The sequence below is a fragment of the Egretta garzetta genome, unplaced genomic scaffold, assembly GCF_000687185.1.
Source record: "Egretta garzetta isolate BGI_Z169 unplaced genomic scaffold, ASM68718v1 scaffold706, whole genome shotgun sequence".
In the NCBI taxonomy this organism is placed as follows: domain Eukaryota; kingdom Metazoa; phylum Chordata; class Aves; order Pelecaniformes; family Ardeidae; genus Egretta; species Egretta garzetta.
This window is the reverse complement of record NW_009260015.1, coordinates 316,711-337,396: the sequence shown is the minus strand read 5'-3', so window position 1 is coordinate 337,396 and position 20,686 is coordinate 316,711. Positions and strand designations below refer to the sequence as shown.

Below are 20,686 nucleotides of genomic sequence, written 5' to 3'. Positions count from 1 at the left end.
CATCTGCAACTCACCCACATGATAGCTGAAGGGCTGAGGATCACTGGTGAGTACGTTAACGAGTCCAAACATTCCTGCCCTGAAGAGACCCAAAAAGGTCTGTCAGGTGAAGAAGAAATTACTGACCTTATCACTTCAGGACAGGTCCTCCCAAGTACTTAGCATCTAATGCTGGGCCTGCTTTTTCCAGGAACTTGGGCACCATTTCCCTGGCTTCCAGCTGACAGCAGCTTTTGGGAATGCTGACACTGTTCCAAAGCAAGGGAAGGTACTGCCCCCTCCCCTCCCATTTCTCTTGACAGCTTATTAGAAAGACTTCTAGTAAAAAGCACATACCTAAGCAGAGAAACAGCTTTTGTCAGAAGGTCAAAAGTAACAGAGAGGTAGTTTGAGTGCTTTAAGTTGCTTCAGTTTTCAACTCTTAGGTCCCTTGCCATCCCAAGTGTCAATTCCCTGTGTGTGTCTACTTTGTCCTGCTAAAAATCATCAGTCAGGTGTGGCTTTGGTAGTTGCAGGGCTTTCATTATGGGAAGCGGGGAGGGAGGGAAAGCGACATAGGAACTAGAGTGAAACCATTTCAGCACCATCCAGCAACCTATGAATATTCCATTTGTCCAATAGTTTCATTCTGGAAGTCAATGGGCATTCATTTTAGGGGTCTTTCAAAAGGAACAGGTGTGTGAAAAGAGGTTCTTTTCCATACTTACTAAACAAGCATAGAAGAAAAGGGGGAAAAAAACCAAACAACCTGGACTTGTGTTCAGTATATTCACAGGAAGAATCCTAGTGAAGTATTTGTTTTCTGGACAACTCGTGGCCAAACTCAATAGGTGGAAGTTTGTACAGAACAGAATTATTTTTTGGGACTGTTGGACTGTAAATTTATAGCAATGCTCTTTGATAGCCTCTCTTAAAATAATTCTCTGCGAGTCTGCAACACATCCCAGACGGCACTTGAGAAGTACAAGAGTAACATTTTGCTGAGTCTTTTTCCACAAGTGAATCTCTTCATCAGATATACAACACCTGACACCTGGGACTCTCGTGCCCTCTGAACAGTCAACAGATATTGCCCAAAGCAACAAAAACGTGCAAGCCACCCACCAATCTGCACATACACCTCCCTCTAATGGACTGCCTCCCACCGCCCCTGGAAATTCAGGGGTGTTGGAGCTTTCCTGGTCATGAAAGACCACCACAGGAGCCAACCTATCCCTCCAGACAGCTTACCTACAGGCTCGCTGTGAATCCCTGCAGGAAACTAACCCTGAAAACTTTCCTCAGGCACTAAGCTTGCATTGAAATCAATCAGATAACTCTTGGGAGCTGCAGAAACATCACATACCCCCAAAAGGGGACTTACAAATTGGTTTCAACACAATGATCAGTTAAACCAGCACTAGAAAGGAGATTGAACCTTTGGCCATATGTTTCCTTGAAAATATTCCCTTGTGCCGCAAGTTCACTACCAGAGGCCAAGACACTTCACAGTAATATACCACGGGTTCAGGAACTAAAGTTATTTTAGAGGAGCCCCTAGAAAGGCACTTTTCCATGCTCACGATAAGGTGGTTAAGCTCAGGCCACAGTGTCGCAGCAGCACACAGAGCCTCAAACGCAACTGTAAATCCAGAAAGGCGACTTTGAAGTTTCCCCCTGCCAAGGAAACTCTTCAGATGTGTTACAGTCAACATGCCTCATACCTGGAGGTTTCTGAGCCACCATCCCCACCAGCAATGCTTTGCACAACCCCCTCCCCAGCTACTTATTGACAGTCCAGCACACTCTTAGCTCTGTGTGTCCAAGCAAGTTCAGCCTAGTTTTTCCTTCCTCAAGATCACAGCATGTATTTGAGTATGCCATCTCCCAAGTCATATTCCCCTTTCAAGGTGTTTGAGGCATTCCCGTGGAAGAATCAAATCACTCCAACACCACCTCATGAATCCTTAGCCTGACCTTGCTGGCTACAGCTGCTCAGAGCTTGGACGTGCCAGAGGTACTTGCTGCACACATATTTTCTCTCAAGTATTGTGGTGGAGTTTCCTCCACCTCTTTGTCAACCGCTGTTACAACATACAAACGAGTGCCACCGTTAGCAAGATGTGCAATTACCCTATTTGAAATCTCTCTTTCAAGTTTACAGGAGTGCAAACGCACAAGGAGTCCCCAGCAGGTCTCTGTTGCTGTGGACGAGTGGAGTTAGACACCATCTCCCCTGGCCCACAGCTTTCTCATACTGATGACATCTTCCCTGCCCTCCCCTGCTCCTTCAGCCCTGACCAGCCTTTACACAAGGGGCATTTTAGTTTGGTTTTGTCCTACAGAAGTGAATTTCAGTCTTTGGGGCATCATATAAAGCTGTTTAAGTCAGATTTTCAGTCACACGAAGACAGCTTTGTACGAAGCCAACAATAAAAAGGGTCTTTGAAAAGCTGTTTTACTGCTGGATGAGGAATTAGGCTCATTTCACACTTGTTTAAGTTGACAAAATACTTTGTTATGTTGCAAAGAACATGAAACCTCCCAGAAGCATGGCTGGGGCAGCTGTGGTGTCAAAGTGATCAGAGACTATGCCGTGTCCCCTGGCTACTGTGGACCATGCTAAAGGGGTGCTTCAGCTCCTTTAGCCCATACACCTGATTTCAGTCAACACCCTTTATTCACAATAAACCTAAGAACACCCCCTTGGAGTGAAGGGGATGAAATAAATAGGAAACAGAGCCCCCAAAAACCAGGCCAGATGCATGGCAGGCCAGGAGCAGAGCTGTGTGGTGACATGCCTGTCCCTGCCGTGCACCGGCCTGGCTGGGAGCCCACATGTGGGAGCCAGCTCTTAGCGAGGGCATCTGCCGCCAGCTCTCACGTAGACATGACCCCCTCCTCTCACAGCACAGGGGGGCGGCGTGTGAAGGAAAAAACGCCCGGCACCGAATTACTCCACAGCGGCAGGAGAGAACAGGCACCGCAACACCTGCAGCCCGGCTAGGAGAAAGATAAGCCACTTTTTGGGTAGGAAGCGAGGCCCAGTATTTGTTGGCTTCTGCAGCATTCAGGAAAGTAAAGCGCTGGGAAACAAGGGGGGTTTGTTGTTGGAGATTTTTACCTTTTTATCCCTCCCACTCCCCCAAAACAAAGCCCACCAAACCTCCAGCATTGCTAGGCTACTCTGGTCAAGAGGCAGTGGTGCCACCATCGACTTGCCTACTGATACTTGCGCCCTCAGGGAGCCTCACTGATTATCAGCTTGAATTCCCACCTCGCAGCTAACTAGGAGAGGGATCTCCTAGACAGAGGGCAATAACATTCACCTAGGAGACTCTCACTGCCAGCAACAACAGACATCCTCACTGCAACACATGCTACATGTCTAATCATGCTGCTTAATTGTAGCATTTCCCCTGATTTGGACGAACAGCGGCAGAACCCAACCCTGCTGGTGTAGCTGTCCTTTTGTGTTACACTTTACTATACAGGATCCTTAAGAGCCAGCACACTTTCTGGGTTGAGAAACCTGTCTCCTTACGCCTGCATTTTGCAGAGAGTTCCTTGGCTCTCCGGCTGCTACTGAGATCTAAAACACCAGCAAAGAGACTCAGGCCCTTAACCTTGCCAGAGCATCCTTACAAAGGCTGAGGCAGCCTTCTCCATCATGCGGAGGCCCGCAGAAAAAATTGCTCAAACATGAGATTTCAGCAACCGAACATGTAGAGGAACAAAACAGACATCCAAATGGCAAGTGGAAAGAGCCACAGTTAAAACCAAACCACAGCAGTCTCAAAAGAGAGAAGTAACAGTCGAACATCTCCCCCTCTGAAATTACTTGGTGCCTAGCAGTTTGAGGCACTTCACACTTAAGCAGGCACATGATCCTCCATGGCCCCACGTCGGGCTGGAGTCCCACTGTGAGCGGCATGAAAGGTTTCAGACAGAGGTATTTAGAATTCAGGGAAGAGTAAGAGAGGACGGAGCTCACTCCACTTGCATAAAACCCCTTCCTTCCATATTTTTCTGTTCCATCCCTGCAAGGGTCTGTGACGCAACTTGGGCTGGGGAAACCGGGACGGAAGCGCCCGCTGGAACATCGCCCCCCTTGCCTGGGATGAAGGGAGAGATGGCAAACGGCCTCACCACCTCAACTGGCCACAGAAATCAGTCCAGAGATTGCCAAACCCCTGTAGGAAACAACAGCAACGAGCCCCGACAGAGCCAGGCCCGGCTTGACAAACAGGCAGGGAGGGAACGAGGCTGCCCAGCTCCCGGGGCAGCAGAGCTCACAAGCAAAATGCCTCAGCCGTGGTGGAAATATCACACAGGAAGGAGACTCTTCTCAATTGCCATTAATGTTAATTTAAGCTACAGAAAACACAAATAATTCCAAAACTGACTGACAGCAGATACATAGAGTACGCGGCAGAGCTCAGCAAAGGTCAGGCCCCTGCAGCGCAAAGCCCAGGGCAAGCACACAGGAAGACCCAGCTCTTTGCTTAAGAGCTCGAGGTGCCGGCGCCCTGACTCATGCCTGCTATTACTCAGTGCGAGCAAGAGCATCCTGGTCCAGTGGGTCTGAGCTACCCGACTGCTGGATGTGCGATATTAGGGATGTCTACACCCACAACTGTTGCTCCTGCGGTGGCTGAAAGAGCTAGAACAGCTGCACAAAGAGGATCAAGGATCATTTTTCACCTATTCCCTTTCTGGGAGCTGGTCTCGCCCTCCTGCCCGTTGATCCATGTTGGTGTGCTTCAGAAAGGCAAAAGGCAACAGTAGAGGCAAAGCTGACAGTTTGTGAAATTGGGAATTTACCAGGTTTAACAGATAACATAAGATCCGTTGTCTTAACTCAGGGTAAATCAATCACTAGAAGCAGCCACTGCAAGCAATTTAGACCAAGTAAACGTCTAATCTCTTCTGGCTGATCACTTAACAGAATACAATTAATTTGTTGTGGCTCTTCACTGCAATACTTAAAATTCCCTGTATGAAACACTGAAAACATCTATTTTGCCTCTTTTCTTGGCGGATAAGCGTACCCTTTTGAACTCCAGGAGTTCAGCTTCCTGTCTCGCACTGATGCCTTTTTTTCCCCTTTGAACTTGCCCATTGAGTCTATCAAGTGAGTTTTGGGAATGTATTATTCATAGGGAAAAAAAAAAAAAAAAAAAAAAAAAAAGTGTAAAACATAAGTAGATATCTCGTACTGAACCTCGGTGGATTACAATTTCCCTTTAATGCCAGCTGGCTAGATTACAGTAACTAAATTGATGGAATATATGGGCCATTTTAAACGCATGCTGTGCTGCACTCCTGCCAGTGCCCTTGGCTGACCAGCCACCTCCATCCCGTGTGCCAACGTGGGAGCCGGCAGGACGAGCCAGTGGCCAAGGTGCCTTCTGGGCTGCTCGAGTGGAGGAGCCTGGCACTGCCACAGCGACTGCTGCCGGCGCCTTGGCAAGCTGGGCCACTGCGAGCTGGGGCTGGATGCTCCCCATACACCGTAGTGTCCAGCTGGCTGGGAGATTGCACACGTGTCAGAAGGTTGACTGGATGGTATTTAAAAGAAGGAAATAATTTCATTAGCTGTCACATTATTTTTCTTTCTAGGTTTGTCTTATTCGGTGGTTTTTTGTTGTGTCATCTCTACCAAAAAAAAAAAAAAAATCCAGATTAGAAGCAGCATGTTGGAACAAGCACACAGAAGTGCTTTGCTTTCATCTTATTTGAAAGATTTTTTCACATGCTCCTGGTTAATCCGTTAGGCAACATTATTCTAACAAGGTGTGGCCAGCATTTTTATAACATATGAAACATTTTCTTCCAGATTTATGTGCTCCCTCTATTCATAGTCCATATGTTGTGTATATTACAAACTGGTGTGATAAAGACTCAGGAAATTTTCTGAGACTCTTGGGTTGGGTTTTTTTTTCTCCTTTTTCTACTACCCCACCCCATCCCCCACGACTAATTGGGCAGTCAAAGACACAACTAGATACCCACACCCGATGCATATTCAGACTTGTCTGCAGCTTTAGATGCACAAATATCTTTTCAAATCTGGTTCCATCACTTTACATGCCTTATAATGCATTACAGACATTTACATGCCTTAAATCTATTTAGATGGCTTTATTACTCAGAGAAAAAAATACTGGAAATTACCACTGTCCTATTGACAATTAAAAAAAATAAAAGAAGAATTACAATTACCCTTGGCATTCTCAGAACCCACCTCCGCTGCAGGTGAAAACATGCCAGACGGACAGGAGGTGGCTTGGAAATGGAGTCAGGTCCAGGATTCAGCAGGGAAAATCTCTGGAATTTTAACTCCGAGCAGGCATCTCATAAGGTCCCTGCTAGAGAAGCACTTCATTGACTTACATGCATATTTCAGTGCTTTTCTAAATCAGAATTCCGTCAAAGGGCTGTATGCTGAGCTATAGTTCACTACTAAGTTCAGAGTAAGACCCAAATCATAAATAAAGGCAAAATCCATTCCTGATGTGAACTGGGGTTACGCTGGAGATGAATTTGACACAACTGACCTGTTTGGGTTTTTGCTCTTAAGGCAGGAAAATGCAGAGACTTAAGGAGCACTCTTTTATCAACGTGCAACAGCAGCACAGCTTGCAAATACAGTTGCACGAGTCTCGCAATCTTTCAGCCAGGGCTTATTCTAGAAACCTCTTCCTCCCACCCCCCCATCAACTGCAACAAAAGTTTTGCTTGAGGAAGGAGCAAGACCCAGAAGAGCTGCTCTCTCCCTTGTGTTGCAATATCCAATCTGAGTGTTACTATCAGCTTTTGGAAAACGACTGTAGAAAAAAACACAGATGATGTTTGCACATATTAATTTTAAACATCTCTGATCAGCATGAGGATGGAACCTAATAAGTCGCTTTGTTTCTGTCTCATGAATTAATTCAGCCTAACGGATTTGGATAAAGCATTTTGATTCCAACTAATAAATTTGTTTTCTGGGCAGGCAAAACAACTTTTGGAGGCAAAGTAACAAGTTCATTAACTCACTGGGAGAAGTACTTTCATAATATCTATAAGGAATAGACTTTTTCCTTTTATAACCCAGTTGTTCCACCCATGTCTTATAAATCAATCAGATAAATTCACCTTGTTTTTCAATGCCCTGAATCCTGATAGCTCTGCACACTTGATAGGTAATTTAATCATCGTTGGTGTGGATGAACACAAGCTCAAATTAGCTTCTGAAAGGCTTAGTCCTCCTGTAGATAGCTCTGCCTTTCCACTTTTATGCAGGAACTGAGCTTCACCAACTGGTTAGCTAGAGGTGTCATTAAAAATTTACAGAAAGAAACAAAGGTGTGCTCCAGCATCTCTCCTTACCCTTTCTACTGTTACTCCAGCAGACAAAAGGTATGGAACCTGCTTCATGAATAATGAGTCATGTAATATGCATAATGCATTTTTAATAGCACACAGTAATAACATTGAGAGAGATATTTCCAATCTTCAGACTTGCACCGCGGCCTCTCAGTAGCCTGTTCTGATTCTCCCCAGATAGATCTCCTTTTCCTCCCCTTCATTTCAAATTCCCCACCTTAAAGCAGTGACTTTTTCCTCAGAGGCAGCTACATTTCACCCAAATCGGCGGCTGAGCCGGCGCTCAATGCGAGCGGGGCTGGTGAGGCGGGGAACACCTTCCCATGCAGCCACACGCCGCCATTTCAAAGGGGCTCGGGCCCGAGCAACTGCTCAGTGCCAGCGCCCTGAGGTATACCAGTAAGTTGCAAGACAGTCTTGGGGGAAGACACACTTAAACCAATAAAAACACCCACCGAGTTTCTCCCCTTGAAGAACAGTCATAGAATGACAGAATCATTTAGGTTGGAAAAGCCCTTTAAGATCAAGTCCAACCGTTCCCCTAACCCTGCCAGCCCACCACTAAACCCTGTCCCTAAACACCACAGCTACACGGCTTTTAAATCCCTCCAGGGATGAGGACTCCGCCACATCCCTGGGCAGCCCGTTCCAGTGCTTGACAACCCTTTCAGTGGAAAAACTTTTCCTAATGTCTAACCTAAACCTGCACTATCACCCAGGCTGCGTCCACGCTGCGGGGCCTGCCCACCTTACCAGCAGCTGCCTCCTCCAGCAGCCCAACCCCAGTCTGCGCCAGGCTCAAACCACATAAAGTTGTCCTGTTTGAGAATGAGACACTTGGGCGGGAGGGAGGCACACGTTGCTATCATCGTTTTAAAGGTAAATGGCAGTAACTGGGCCTGCCCGAGGCCTGCTGGAGTAAGGCCTGCCCACAGGGAGGGAAGCTGCACCTGGCGGGAAAAGGATCTCCTGAGGGTAGAGGGGCAGGGGCGGGCTGGCTGCTGCATCCTGGCCACCCCATGCCCAGTACCCCTGGCCAACATTCACTCCACCCACCACAGCAGCTTCCCTGTAAAATAAATACCAAGCATCGCCCCAGGGGCAGCCCCCAAGCCTACCTGTGCCACCGGCTGGAGCCTCCCCTGGTCTAGGCAGGGTTTGGGGCACCACCAGGCCTTCCCCATTACCACTTAGTCTCCTACACTGATCTTCGGTGTTAATTAAGCCAGCATAATGGGCCTAATGTGGTCTTCAGAGCACCTGGCAGCTCCTGTGTGCCTATGCCTGGGGGTGTTCAGCCTGGAGCAGAGGAGGCTGAGGGGAGCCCTCATCGCTCCCTACAACTGCCTGAGAGGAGGGGGGAGCCGGGGGGGTCGGGCTCTGCTCCCAGGGAACGGGCGATGGGACGAGGGGAAACGGCCTCAAGTTGCCCCAGGGCAGGTTTAGATTGGACATCAGGAAAAATTTTTTCACGGAAAGGGCTGTCAAGCATGGAAAGGGCTGCCCAGGGAAGGGGTCGAGTCCCCATCCCTGGGGGTATTTAAAAGCCGGGCAGATGAGGTGCTTAGGGACAGGGTTTAGTGGTGGGATGGCAGGGTTAGGGGAACGGTTGGACTTGACAATCTTGAAGGTCTTTTCCAACCTAAACAATTCTATGATTCTATGCTGCAGCCTCTCACCCTGACGGCTGTGATTGCGTGCCATGTTTCTATTTAATAAAAGCCCCATCTGTGAAGCCTTGGCGTGGGCAACTGCATGTGGAAGAGCTGACCCCTGCCCAAGTGGCACATTCTGGGTTAGCCCTGCAGAGATCTGCTTCAGCCACAGCCTGCGAGGGCGGCCCTGCGAGGAAGGGGCTGCGGCTGAAGCTCTCGGAGGTGGCAGAAAGCAGAAGCATGGAGGGACCTGGCAGGTGGAGTGCCACGGCCCTCGGTGGGCAGGGTGGGCCAGCCCAGTGGGGCATAGGGAGCCTCTGCTCACTGGTTTATCCAGAACAGAAGTACAAACAAAGCTGGAAACGAGTATATGTGGGCACGCAAGGTTACGTGCACGTGTAAAAGCTCAAGCTGCCATGCTGTGCTCTGCTGGGAAAAGGGCAAGGGACCCCTCCGTCATCCTCCTGCTTCTTTTGTATGGGCTGCGACTGCCAGATGGAGCAAGCCCTGCTGACAAGGCTGGCAAAATGCAATTCTGTCAGTCCCAACAGGCTGAAGTATAAATGACACACCTGCTGCTCAGGTGTCCCTGCAAGCTCCCGGGCACAGACATTTAATCTTGCGTGACGACATTCAAGTTCCTCCTGCGCTGAGTGGGGACTTCTGGCAGTCTGCATTTCCAAAGCGGATGCCTGAAACTTCTGTTTCCTCTCTAAACCCTTTCACGGTGGTAGGGCTATGCACAGTATACCCCAGTCTTCAAAAGTGTGAAGTGTTTAACTGAAATCAGCGGGAGTTGGACAAATAAATACGACAGTGGTGGTCTTTAATCACCAGAGCCCTTGCGCAAATTCTGCGGTGCCTGAATTCCCTCCTCGAATGCCATATCCCTGATCATCAGTGTGGTGTATTCTTGGAACATCTGACATTCACAAATGTGCTGAAGTTACATATTAAATAAAAATCACTCTGGATCATCCTCAATACTTTATTAACTTAAAACATTGTTCCAATAAATATGTACCAATAAACATAAGACACTCCATAAAATCTAAATAAGGACATTTACAAACCTGTCAACAAAGTAAAAACAGCATTTTTTTTAAACTGAGGTACATGCAGGGTCATTTAAGGCAAATTCAGTCAATTATACTTTTATAATGATTCCTGCCCACCTCAGCCGAGTTTCCCTTTAAAAATTAAAAAACAAAAACAAATATACAAATGATGCTATTGAGTAGCTATTTTCCAGTAATTAGAACAAGCCCAGAGTGCGGAAGCCAGCAACGGTTCTGGACAAAAAGTCTGTGCCTCCCGGGTGCTCCTGCCCTCCTCAGTCAGGATCACTTGTTGGATGGGTTTGTAGTTATAAGGCATCACTCTGTGCTTTGGCTTTTCTACTTGTCTATCACAAGCTTCCTTCTCCCCAATGGATGTAGCAAGAAGTAACCCCCCCAGGCCTCAAACACACGCACACAGCCAGGCCTTGCACAGGCAGAGGTGGCTCTGGGAGGATAAAAAGAGCCTCTCTATAACTGTTAATGCAGCTCCTGATTTGCATCAGAACAAGTGAGAACAGGATCAGGCCCAAGCTGATACCTCTGCTTGAAAACCAGCAAGATGTCAAACGGCACAGTTCAGTCCTGATCCTCCAGGTTTTCCTGACAGGAAACCAAGGGTGAGGCCACTCGGCTCCAAAACTCAACCAAGGCAAGCGCTCCCCACACCACGAGCTGATGGCTCTCTCTCATTACCATGTAAACACCATTACACCCATGTGCCCCTGCAAGGTGATTCAAGCTACTGAAAACTTCAGGGGGTCCATCTTGGCCATGGGAGAAATATTTTCCAGCTTAAAGGTATTTGGTAGCTTATCCATCTTTGGAGTATCAGGCTTCATATCTAAAAGGCTTATTTTCCAGTGTTATTTCAGAAACAGGGGGGGAGAGAAAGAGAGCTTTTAATTTCCGCTTTCACAGTCATTCAGGTTGAGCTCTCAATGCATGGCCCTGTCCTTTCCCCTCCAAGCTCCTGGCCAGAAAGGTAATGCCAGGGTTTGTGCTCACGACAGGGCTCAGGTCCAGCAGGGAAGCCAAGGGAGTCTGTTCTCATAGTGTTGTAGGTGCTTTCTGCATTCCAGCTGGGACTCATTTCAGACCGTGCTGTGTCTCCCGGTGTCTCCGTAAATCCACCTTCCGTTGGAAGCCTTTGCCGCACAGATCACAGCCAAAGGGCTTGAAGCCTGTGTGCTTCCGACTGTGGGTGATGAGGTTAGAGCTCTGACTAAAGGCTTTTCCACACACCTGACACTTGTGAGGCTTCTCACCTGCAAGCAGAAGGCGGGAGAGAGAAAAAGAGAGAGGGTGTGAAAGAGGCAACCCGCTGATTACGCAGGACCAGAGCAAACAGGAAATGCATGCTGGGCCTTAGAGCTAAGCGAAGTGATTCCTGTCTAATTACCAAAGAAGTCATTCTTACAAAAAACATGCGGTTGGGAGCCCCGAAACATTAGCTGAGCCTGCGCTGCAGCTGAGCGGGCCTGGACTTGGCTGCACCTCCATGGCCCCAGCAGCCTGAAGCACAGAGTGCCTCCAGGACACCCTAACATTTGGCTCTGTGCGATTCAAACAGGCTTTGTGTCCTAGAAACATCAGGAACTCCTGGGAAGACCCCCAGGTCATGCTGAACGCCTGACGTCGGTTATTATAGCATCAGCATGGGGGCAGGAGGAATAGATAGATGGAGGTTGTTAAGCCAAACCCGGTGAGCTGGGGTCTGTCCCCAGGGGAGGTATGAGGGCCCTTAAGTGAACCCTGAAGGGCAGGGTTCATCCAGAGATCTGCTCTTCTCTCCGTTCCCCACACTGAAATGCTAGCAGTCACCCCGAGCCAGCCCTGAAGTTCTCCTGCAGGCAAACGACGTAAATGGGAATAAATCCAGCCTCCAGAACATCTACAGAGGGGTCAGTGGCAGAACTGCATCGGGCTCCATGGGAGCAGGATCTCAGTGCATTTTCATAGTGTTTTATTATCAAATAACGCATAAAAGGGATCCCAACCACAAAACCAAGCTTGATTTTCAGAGTGGCTTTGCACCTGCAGAGCCCACTGACTTCAGCTGGAGCAACAAACTCTTTGCACGTTTGAAGATCAGATTCTTAGAAACATAAAATAATACAAAATGTGCTGGAGACTCCGTTCACAAGTGTATGCTGCATATGAAAAGGATCCCTGATTCAGTTAAGGACCTGGTTTTATATTAGCAATTTAAAAGCCCAGGCACAGTTTCTGATCTCACAACAAAATAATGGTTTAAACTGATTCAGAATTTGGCTGAAATGCTACTTAATCAAGCCTTATTTGGAAAAGTTACTATGGAAATACTTCTGGTGTTGCTTCCAAAATAGTTCATTTTCATCCAGCAAACACCTGGTGGAAAATCTTTATAAGTAACATTTACTGTTCACTGCTTGTCATCTATAAAAGTCACAACCAAGCAGCGCTACGTATAATGCCACCTTTCTACACATCTGCCATTTTTAAGCTTCACTCTTAATATCTGCTAGTGGTCACTATCAGGAGAGAGGACTTTGGTCATCTGAAGCTTGGGTTTGTCCAGTACAGCTGGTATTTTGTGTCTACAAATGCTTCTGTATCTCACGTATCATTCATTTCCCTCTTATTTAAGTGAATGGAGCAGGCCTAAAAGGCAGGATTTTCTTTTAAAGATTTCTGATAAACCTGCCTTCTCACTGAATGATATTTTTAAAACTATTTCCTTCAGTGATTCACCTGCACTTTATTAGTTTCCATGTTTATTACTAACAGTGAAACTTGAGAACTCTGCACCTCTCCTTCCATTCTGTATCAAACTGCCACCATTTCTCAGAAAGTCCGGGTGGAAGTGCAGACAATCTCTGAACAAATATTTAGACTAAGAGTTGGACCCTAGGCCCTCCAGTTTAGTGTTTGATCTAGAGGAGGAGACTCGTGTTGTTCCTATTGTAAATTGGTAGATCCTGAAAAAATAAATGCTGCAATCAAATTCACCTGTCATTTTTCAGGGACCTTAGCTGTAAATCAAGGCCACACGAATATAATACTCTACAAATCATCTTACACAAAAGCCCTTTGAATAAACATTGGTGGATCCTGTTAAGGGAACACTGATTGGATTGTGAGGATTTGGGTTATTTTGCAGCTGCTGTTCGTGAAACCACATTCAAATCACCGTCCTTTGCACGAGTAGAGCTCAGAGAGCATGAACATGCAGCAGGGCAGCGAGAAGCACAGGGAGGTGCGTGTGCTGTCCCAGCTGAGGAGGAAGGGACTGCTGCAGAACAACCTCCTCAGCGGCCTGCCCCCACACTTGGGGCTGAACACCAGGGCTGACCTGTGTGAATGAAGGTGTGTTTCTTCATATCAGATTTCTGGTGGAACCGCTTCCCACAGTACTGGCACGGATAGGGCCGGGTGTCCGAGTGGATGAGCAGGTGGGTAGACAAAGTAGAAGACCTCTTAAAACTCTTGCCACAAATCTTACAATCAAAGCTGCGTTCCTGCATAGAGAGGATCCCAAACACACACGTTACACCACACCAGCGATCCCACCAGCAACAAACTGCCCAGCAGCACATCAGTGTTGCTCCCTCTGCCTTAGCAAGCACTTCCACTTCTCCAGAGAGCTGGACTGGCTTGCGGAGACGCTAACACTGGCACGATAGCACCATATGATAAAAAAAAAAAAAAGATAATGCACCCTCTCCCAGTGCTATGCACCGCTCCTCACAAAAATTTAATTGAACAGCTCTTCCTGCTGGCAGGCATGGCCAGGTGGGAGCGACCGACTGACTGGCCAGAATCTGCCTGCACATTTCAACAGGGGCCCAGGACATGATCACTCCGCTGGGAAGCCCAGCAGCTCCAGCACTGTTCAGAGGCCACCGCTCCGCTGTACACAGGAAAGCGGGTGCTGAGGTCTGCTTGGCTCTCCTGGGAAATCTCAGTGGCAGGCTGACTTCTGCTGGCAGGGTAGCAACTAACTGCTTATTTGTAGTTCCATTATAATTCAAGTGAAAGGTACCTAGAGCCCCTGGGGAAAGCAGCTTTTTGGCTTACCACTTTAACAAATCAACCTAAGTGCATTTAAGACATTGCTGTCTCTCTCCTCTCCTTCACACACTCCTCTCCACCACCTTCTTCCACTATAAATAATCTCTTCTTTCCATCCCTTAACTACCATCACACCTTCCTCTTCCTGCCATACTTTCATACAATTGCCTTAGTTTATTTGGCTTTTAATGCACTCTCCCTGAAATGGTGTCCCCTCCGTGGACACGATATGCAGTGCTGCTGTTTTCACCATTATTTAATGGGTGATGAGATATTTCCCCTCATTATGTGCTCTGCTGTTGCACACTCATGAAATTGTAAATAAAACAGTTAGCAAAAAGCCACTGCTGTAACTCTATCCTCCAAAAGCCAATCTGAAGAAGGAAGATTTGCCAGGTCAAGTGGGTGGGTGAAGGGGAAATATGGCACAATATCAGCAGGTGGAAAATGTTACAAGTCCTCCTACCAAAATTAACTACCATATTCTTTTGGTGTGTGACTCAGAGTGTGTCGAGACGGGTGAAGTCTGTGCTCTATACCTGACTGGTCGTTCAGATGTTCCCTGCACAGACACAATGACTACAAACAAGGGAAGACTCACTTCTTTGGGGGAGGGGAGGAGAAAGAATTGAGGAGAGCCGCGTCAAAAGAAAGCACAATGAGTTGCTTTAGCTGTTAAAAAAAGTCCACATCCGCATTACCATTTCCAGCTCTGAGAGTTTAAATTTATTATTTATTATCTGTTATGTCTGAAGTGCCAAAAGTGCCCATCGCTTAATACAGATGCACGCAAGGTCTGGGAAATGGGAACAAAGCCTGTGTTCTTTAATTTGTTGATTTGCTCCTTTGCTCACTAGCTGCCCACCCTTTCCTCTGCCTGCCACCGTATTCTTCACCCACAACTGCCCACTGTAGCCCTACCATGTTCTCTTCCTCTCCTCCGATTAGATGTCCTCCTATTGCCCTGTGATCGCCTCCATGGCCTCCCCAGTGCCAGCCAAAGCAAGCGACTGGCCCTGGCCCTCGGACCTTCATCCTGGCAGTATGCCCCGCTCTCACCTGCGAGTGCACGGCCTTGTGCTGCTCCAGGCTGACTGCATGGCCGAAGGTCTTGCCACACATGTCACAAGCAAAGGGCCTCGTGCCACTGTGTGAGCGGCGCACGTGTACCTCAAGGCCATGCGGCGTGGAAAAGACCTGAGGGGGAGAGAGCACACAGGGTCAGGCTCGCCAGGGAGAAGGGGCTAAGGAAGAGTCGTGACCAGTGTGGGAGAAAGGGATCCCTACCTTGCTGCACTTGACACACTTGTAAGAGCCAGTGCTGATGAGCAATGGGCGGCACAAGAGGTCTGACTCCACTTTGATGCCACCTGGCCCCTTCTCTTGCTGCAGTCCAGGCTGCGTCTCGGCATACAGTCCAGGTGCTGCTGCTGGTGGCCGCTCAAACAGCCCTGGGCCCGGGGAGCCAAAGTCACCATAAAGTCCAAGGGAGGAGCTACACTCTGCACCATAGAGGGCAGGCTCGGAGCCTCGCTCGCAGAAGATCCCCAGGGCTGAGGTTCGCTCCAGCGTCGGGCAGGGCCTGTAGCTTTGTACAAGGTGCCTCAGCTCGGAGCCACCCAGGCTGTTCCACATATACGGTTTGAAGGGCATGGAGAAGGGGGGTGCTTCATCTAGGGACGGACACACAGATCGCTCCGAGGCTGCAGAAACACAAGGGCATGGGAATTAGTGCGCTTCACAGTCCAACCGCTATCGTGGGGCAGAATCATCTCAGCACTCAGAGTTGTGCCCAGAGCCAGACCCCCGTACTGCACGTTAAGGCTGCCCTTTTCTCTCTAATTTTATACATTTTATATTGCACCGTAGGGTCAGTGCGTCCAGTACTACCTCCTCACCTGCTCTCCCAGTCAAATTGTTTAAAGCAGCCACCAATTTTTTCTACCTCCATCTCTGGGTGCCCAGGTGTGTTCACACTGATCTGACTGTTGAGACACTAAACAACTCAATCTGCAACTTCCTTTGGTTTATATCTGCAGTTCTTCAGAAAAGTATATATCTACTATGGCCCAAGATGGGCATCAAAGCTGACAGACCAAATGTTTAAGCTCTGATGTAGATCCCACACATCGATATAGCAAATATGACATTACAGAGGTACCAGAAGGAGCAAGAGTGCCGAGACTTACCTGTTCAACAAAACTAAAAACTGCTTGTTGCACAATTTAATGCCCAAAACTAGTCTCTCAACTTCATGGCACAACTGTCCATTAACTATACTACAGCATAACTGATATAGAGAACAGTTTCTGAGGTGCTTGAATGCCACACCTCACTTTTTCAGACAAAAATAAACTAAAATCAGTCCTCACCTGAAATAAAATCACTGTCGTTTCAGATTGCTCTGAGTTTCTCTAAGTAAAGAAACTTGAGTCAATCCAAAACATTGAGCTTCATAAAATGATCGGTATAAGAATCAAAGAGACAAGATTTTCTTAGCAGTCATAATCAAAGCGACCTTCCACCGGGACAAGCTCAGATGGCTTCATTTGTCTCTAACAGGCTCACCTTCAGCCATAGCATCTGCCCAAGGCAGTGGACACCACAAGATGAACCACACTTGGGAGGCTCATAGCAGAGTCTGACGCAAAGGCAGGGACCCAGCCTTTGAGATCAGTGTCTAAAGGCACAAACGCTCAGGGAGCCTCGCATAGAGGAAAGCACAGTTGGGCTGGGAACATGAGGTACCATCTCTCCACCACAGATGTGGATTAATGCCCGAGGCGCTCTGCTTTCACTCTTCATCACAACAGGCAGCAGCACTGAGGGAGTCAAGTGTCCCCGCTGGAGAAATGTTTTAGTGAACCAAGGAGAAGATGAATCAATTAACTGCTGAAGTGCCAGCACTTTCACAGAGATATTGGCATCCCTTACAACCTGGGTTGCCAGAAAAACCTCCTTTACCCAAAACCTTGCCCACCCACAATTGCGCTCTCACTTTTTCTCGTTCCCATCAGCTCACAACTGCCACGGTTTTCTCAACCTTCAGCAAACCAAGATAATGAGGGGTGGGCTAAGGAAGGAAGGCATTTGGATGGGCAGAGTCACTCACTGAGGGTTACAGAAGGGAGTGGGAAATGAGGTGAAAATTGCGAATGACTTGATTGTTTCCTATCTTTTATATAATTTCAGATGTTAACAGTTGCAAATTCTTCCATTGAAATTAGCAGTCTTTTGGTTGGAAATATATGCGCACACACCAACCGGGACATTTGAACAGAGCGATGAAATCAAATTAGCTGACATAGTGCTGAGCATGATTTTTCCTGTTCTGCACTGACTGCAAAGTTGTGGTCAGCATCACATCATCTGTCTTGTGTCTTTGCAACCAGTTTCAGTGTTGCCATCTCTCACGATTTTATCGCAAGATTCAAAACTATCTTAAAGCCCCAGCTCTTGAAAATGCATGATTTCGTCAGGCCCTCAGCTTTCCTTTTGTTTGCTTGTTCTTGTTGTAACATTTTTTTTTCCCTCTTAAAGTCAACTTCTAGCCCAGACTGTAAAGAAAAGCATGAAAACATAAACCCTCAATATTTCAACACTAGAACTGAATATCCATAAGGTATTACTTACAATCTTGATTTCTCAGCCAGTCCGTTGAATGAGAAGAGAGAGAAGGCTGACCTGCTTTTTGAGCCCTTGGAATTGGCAACACGGGGCATGGTAAACATTGCACCACAGATCAGTTTGCGTACAGCGTTCCTTCCATCACCTCACATGCTTTGGAGCCCTCTCACGCACAAGAGTCACTCACGCATTACTTCTCAGGGGCAAGCTCGAGGCATCCAAGCCCTGTACCCAGTGTCAAGGCGACCTGCAAATCCTGCTCTGCCACGCTGCAGGGCACTTCTCTCTCTGCCTCTCCTCCGCTCCACAGCATCTAGGCCTCCAAGGGGTGAGCATGGAGGGAGAGGCAGATTCTTCCTCCTCTTGCTAGCAATTCTGTGTGGCCTGTGTATAGACCACTTCTGGGAGAAGAAACATCAATGCTCTTTTTTTTGAAGGCAAGGCAAACTCAACCTGAAGTGGTTGGGAACAGATTGATACGCACAGCAAAGAAAGATGCAAGTGTCCTCCTCCACAGATCACAAAACGCCATGCTCTCCGCACAACTCCATTATACCCAGTAAAAGACTCCCTCCAAGCCTGTAGCATCAACAGGCTCATTAGGAGATACTAAAATACTGCTGCACTGAGCTATCAGGCACCTTCCGTATATGCAAACGCATGTGATTACAGACACACGTAGAAAGTGAGGTTAAGTAACAAAGCGAATTGCACCGATGGAGTCAACAACGTATTAGAGTGTTAACAACCCTATAAAGGTATTGTGTCTGTGCATGCCCGCCTGGATCGGCAGCACAGCACTCTCAAAGACAAACCTGAAATCTGGCTTTCACCGCATATTGAAGTGCAGCCTGCACCTATGTTCACTTCTAGGGACATGGGGGTGATAGTACTACTCACCACACCTGCCTTGAGCGTGATTTAGAAACATCACTTCTCATCTGCCCTGCCTGTCAAAGCACAGAAACTGTGCCCCACCCAGACAAACACAATCATAGAAATCCAGTCTCTCACCAGTACATCTTGCAGAAGTCACCTAGACACAAATTTCAGCTTTGCACCGAATCCAACAAAGCAGCTGGAAGGCAGAGGGGTTGGGAGGGAGCTGCGGGAGGAAGCCCGAGGGTCTAATCCTGCTGCCACTGCCTTCATCGTTAATGTAACAGCACCTCTCTTGATGCACTGTAGTTCATTTAATAAAGCTCTTTCCTTATAGTACTTGGAGTCCCTTAACTTCTCATTCCTCTCGTGAATGGGATCAGTCAGTCCCAGGACCACCTCTCCCCCTCCCCCAAATCTTGATCTGAGGATGTCACCCTCATTTTACAAAGATACCTTCCCTGGGTAGCTGGATGGTTGGCGGGGGAAGAAATGACTGGGGAGGGAGGAAAGGCAGAGCAGCTCTGGTAAATACCTGCTCTGTTTTACATCTGTCTTTTAGACACCTCGTGAAAACGGTCTCTTTCCCATGCAGAAATTGTAATTATTTGGGGAAGGAGGAGGACAAATTCGTTACAACAAAAATTACCCACATTGCTACACTTTGTGCAGAAATATCAGCAAAAGAGAGACTGCTACATTCCTGCATTTGGTCCAGTCTCTCATTTGCACAGACTGAAACTGTCCCGTGGCTGTGATGATACTGGGCAGCATTTTCAATGTCCCCTCAAAGGGCTCTTAAAAGAGGGGGAAGCTTTAAAAATGCAGACCCACGTCATGACAATCAGCCGTTGATATGCAAGGAGACTGTGAAGACGAAGTGGGAAAACCGGCGGGGAAAAGGGACTAAGTATTCGTTTGCTGGCGTCCGCTTTCAGTCGGTAAAGCTGAGACAATTTTTCCTTTGCCGAGACTGAAATTGTTCTTTTTTCCATCTGTTGCTTTTTGACCGAGGCAATAAAAAGTGGGTTTTATATATACATATTTTTGTTATAAAATGACACCATTGTATTTTTAAACGAGATAAGTATTCCCACCAGGCTGGGGACAGCATCTCCCACTGCTCCAACCACATCAAAGGCAGGACGAGGGAGCTAGAGACAGGCACTGCAGCCATAAGTGTGAGTTTCCTGGATTTGGGGTGTTTAAATCTGACCGTCATTATTTTCATCTGGTTTTTACGAATGTGTTTTTAGAAAAAGAAAACAAAACAAAACAAAACAAAAAAATAACAACCCAAAAAAGAGAGAGAAGGGTGGGAGGGAGGGAGGGAAGGAGAGGGAGAGATCCTTTTTATAGGCAAGACGCAAGAAATAACCTGAAAGGGAGTTAGGGAAAACATCCAGCAGGTAGTACGAAACACAAAGTCAATGCTGTTTACTACAGTAGTCTAGTAGAAATTTTTACTGTCACAAAAAACATCTAAACTCTGGGCAGCAGGACACTGTAGGAAAATGCCGGGACCTTTACAACATAACTGGCTTGCCTCTAGCAACTAATCAGAAACCAAAAAAATCAACGCCTGATGGCATCACTACTTTCCTGACTGTCACCCGCTGCTCCCTTAGCAGCAGGAGATGGGGTGGGAAAGCAACCCGGGAGAGGTAACTTGAAAACGAGTGGAAGAGAAAGATTTGCCTTTTCCCACTGCGTGGCAAATCTGTCCCTTCCACTCGTTTTTGACGGCGGCGTCCAGCCATGAGACATTGCCCCGTGGCACCGACACAGACACGTAGCCCGCACCCTCTCGCCCCGCTCCTACCTGGCGAGACGGAGGGCGAGGGAGGTCTCCAGAAATCCTCAAACTCGGACACCCTGTCACAGACGCTGCCCTCGCAGCTGGGCGCTGACTCGGAGGTGCCATCGGCAACCTCGGTAAGGTGGGATTCCGGGGAGAAGCGTCCCTGGGAAGGCTCCGGATCGGGCAGGACGGTGCGGCACAGCCCCGGGTCCTCGGGGATCTTGCTGTCTGCAGGGAAAAGGCGGCGAGGGGCTCCCTCG

The 20,686-nt window shown here is 47.8% G+C and overlaps 1 protein-coding gene across 1 annotated transcript in view; it reads right to left on the bottom strand.

Annotated features, from left to right (window-relative positions):
* Nucleotides 1-10,387: 10,387 nt before the first annotated feature.
* Nucleotides 10,388-20,686, bottom strand: part of GFI1 (growth factor independent 1 transcriptional repressor) — a 14,591-nt gene continuing 4,292 nt past the window's right edge. The window contains exons 3-7 of the mRNA XM_009640628.2: nt 20,448-20,654; nt 15,407-15,822; nt 15,179-15,316; nt 13,401-13,566; nt 10,388-11,334 (exon numbers count right to left, since the gene is read on the bottom strand). Of these exons, the coding sequence (XP_009638923.1) occupies nt 11,156-11,334; nt 13,401-13,566; nt 15,179-15,316; nt 15,407-15,822; nt 20,448-20,654 (1,106 nt within the window). The 3' untranslated portion in view covers nt 10,388-11,155. The remainder of the gene's footprint in view (nt 11,335-13,400; nt 13,567-15,178; nt 15,317-15,406; nt 15,823-20,447; nt 20,655-20,686) is intronic.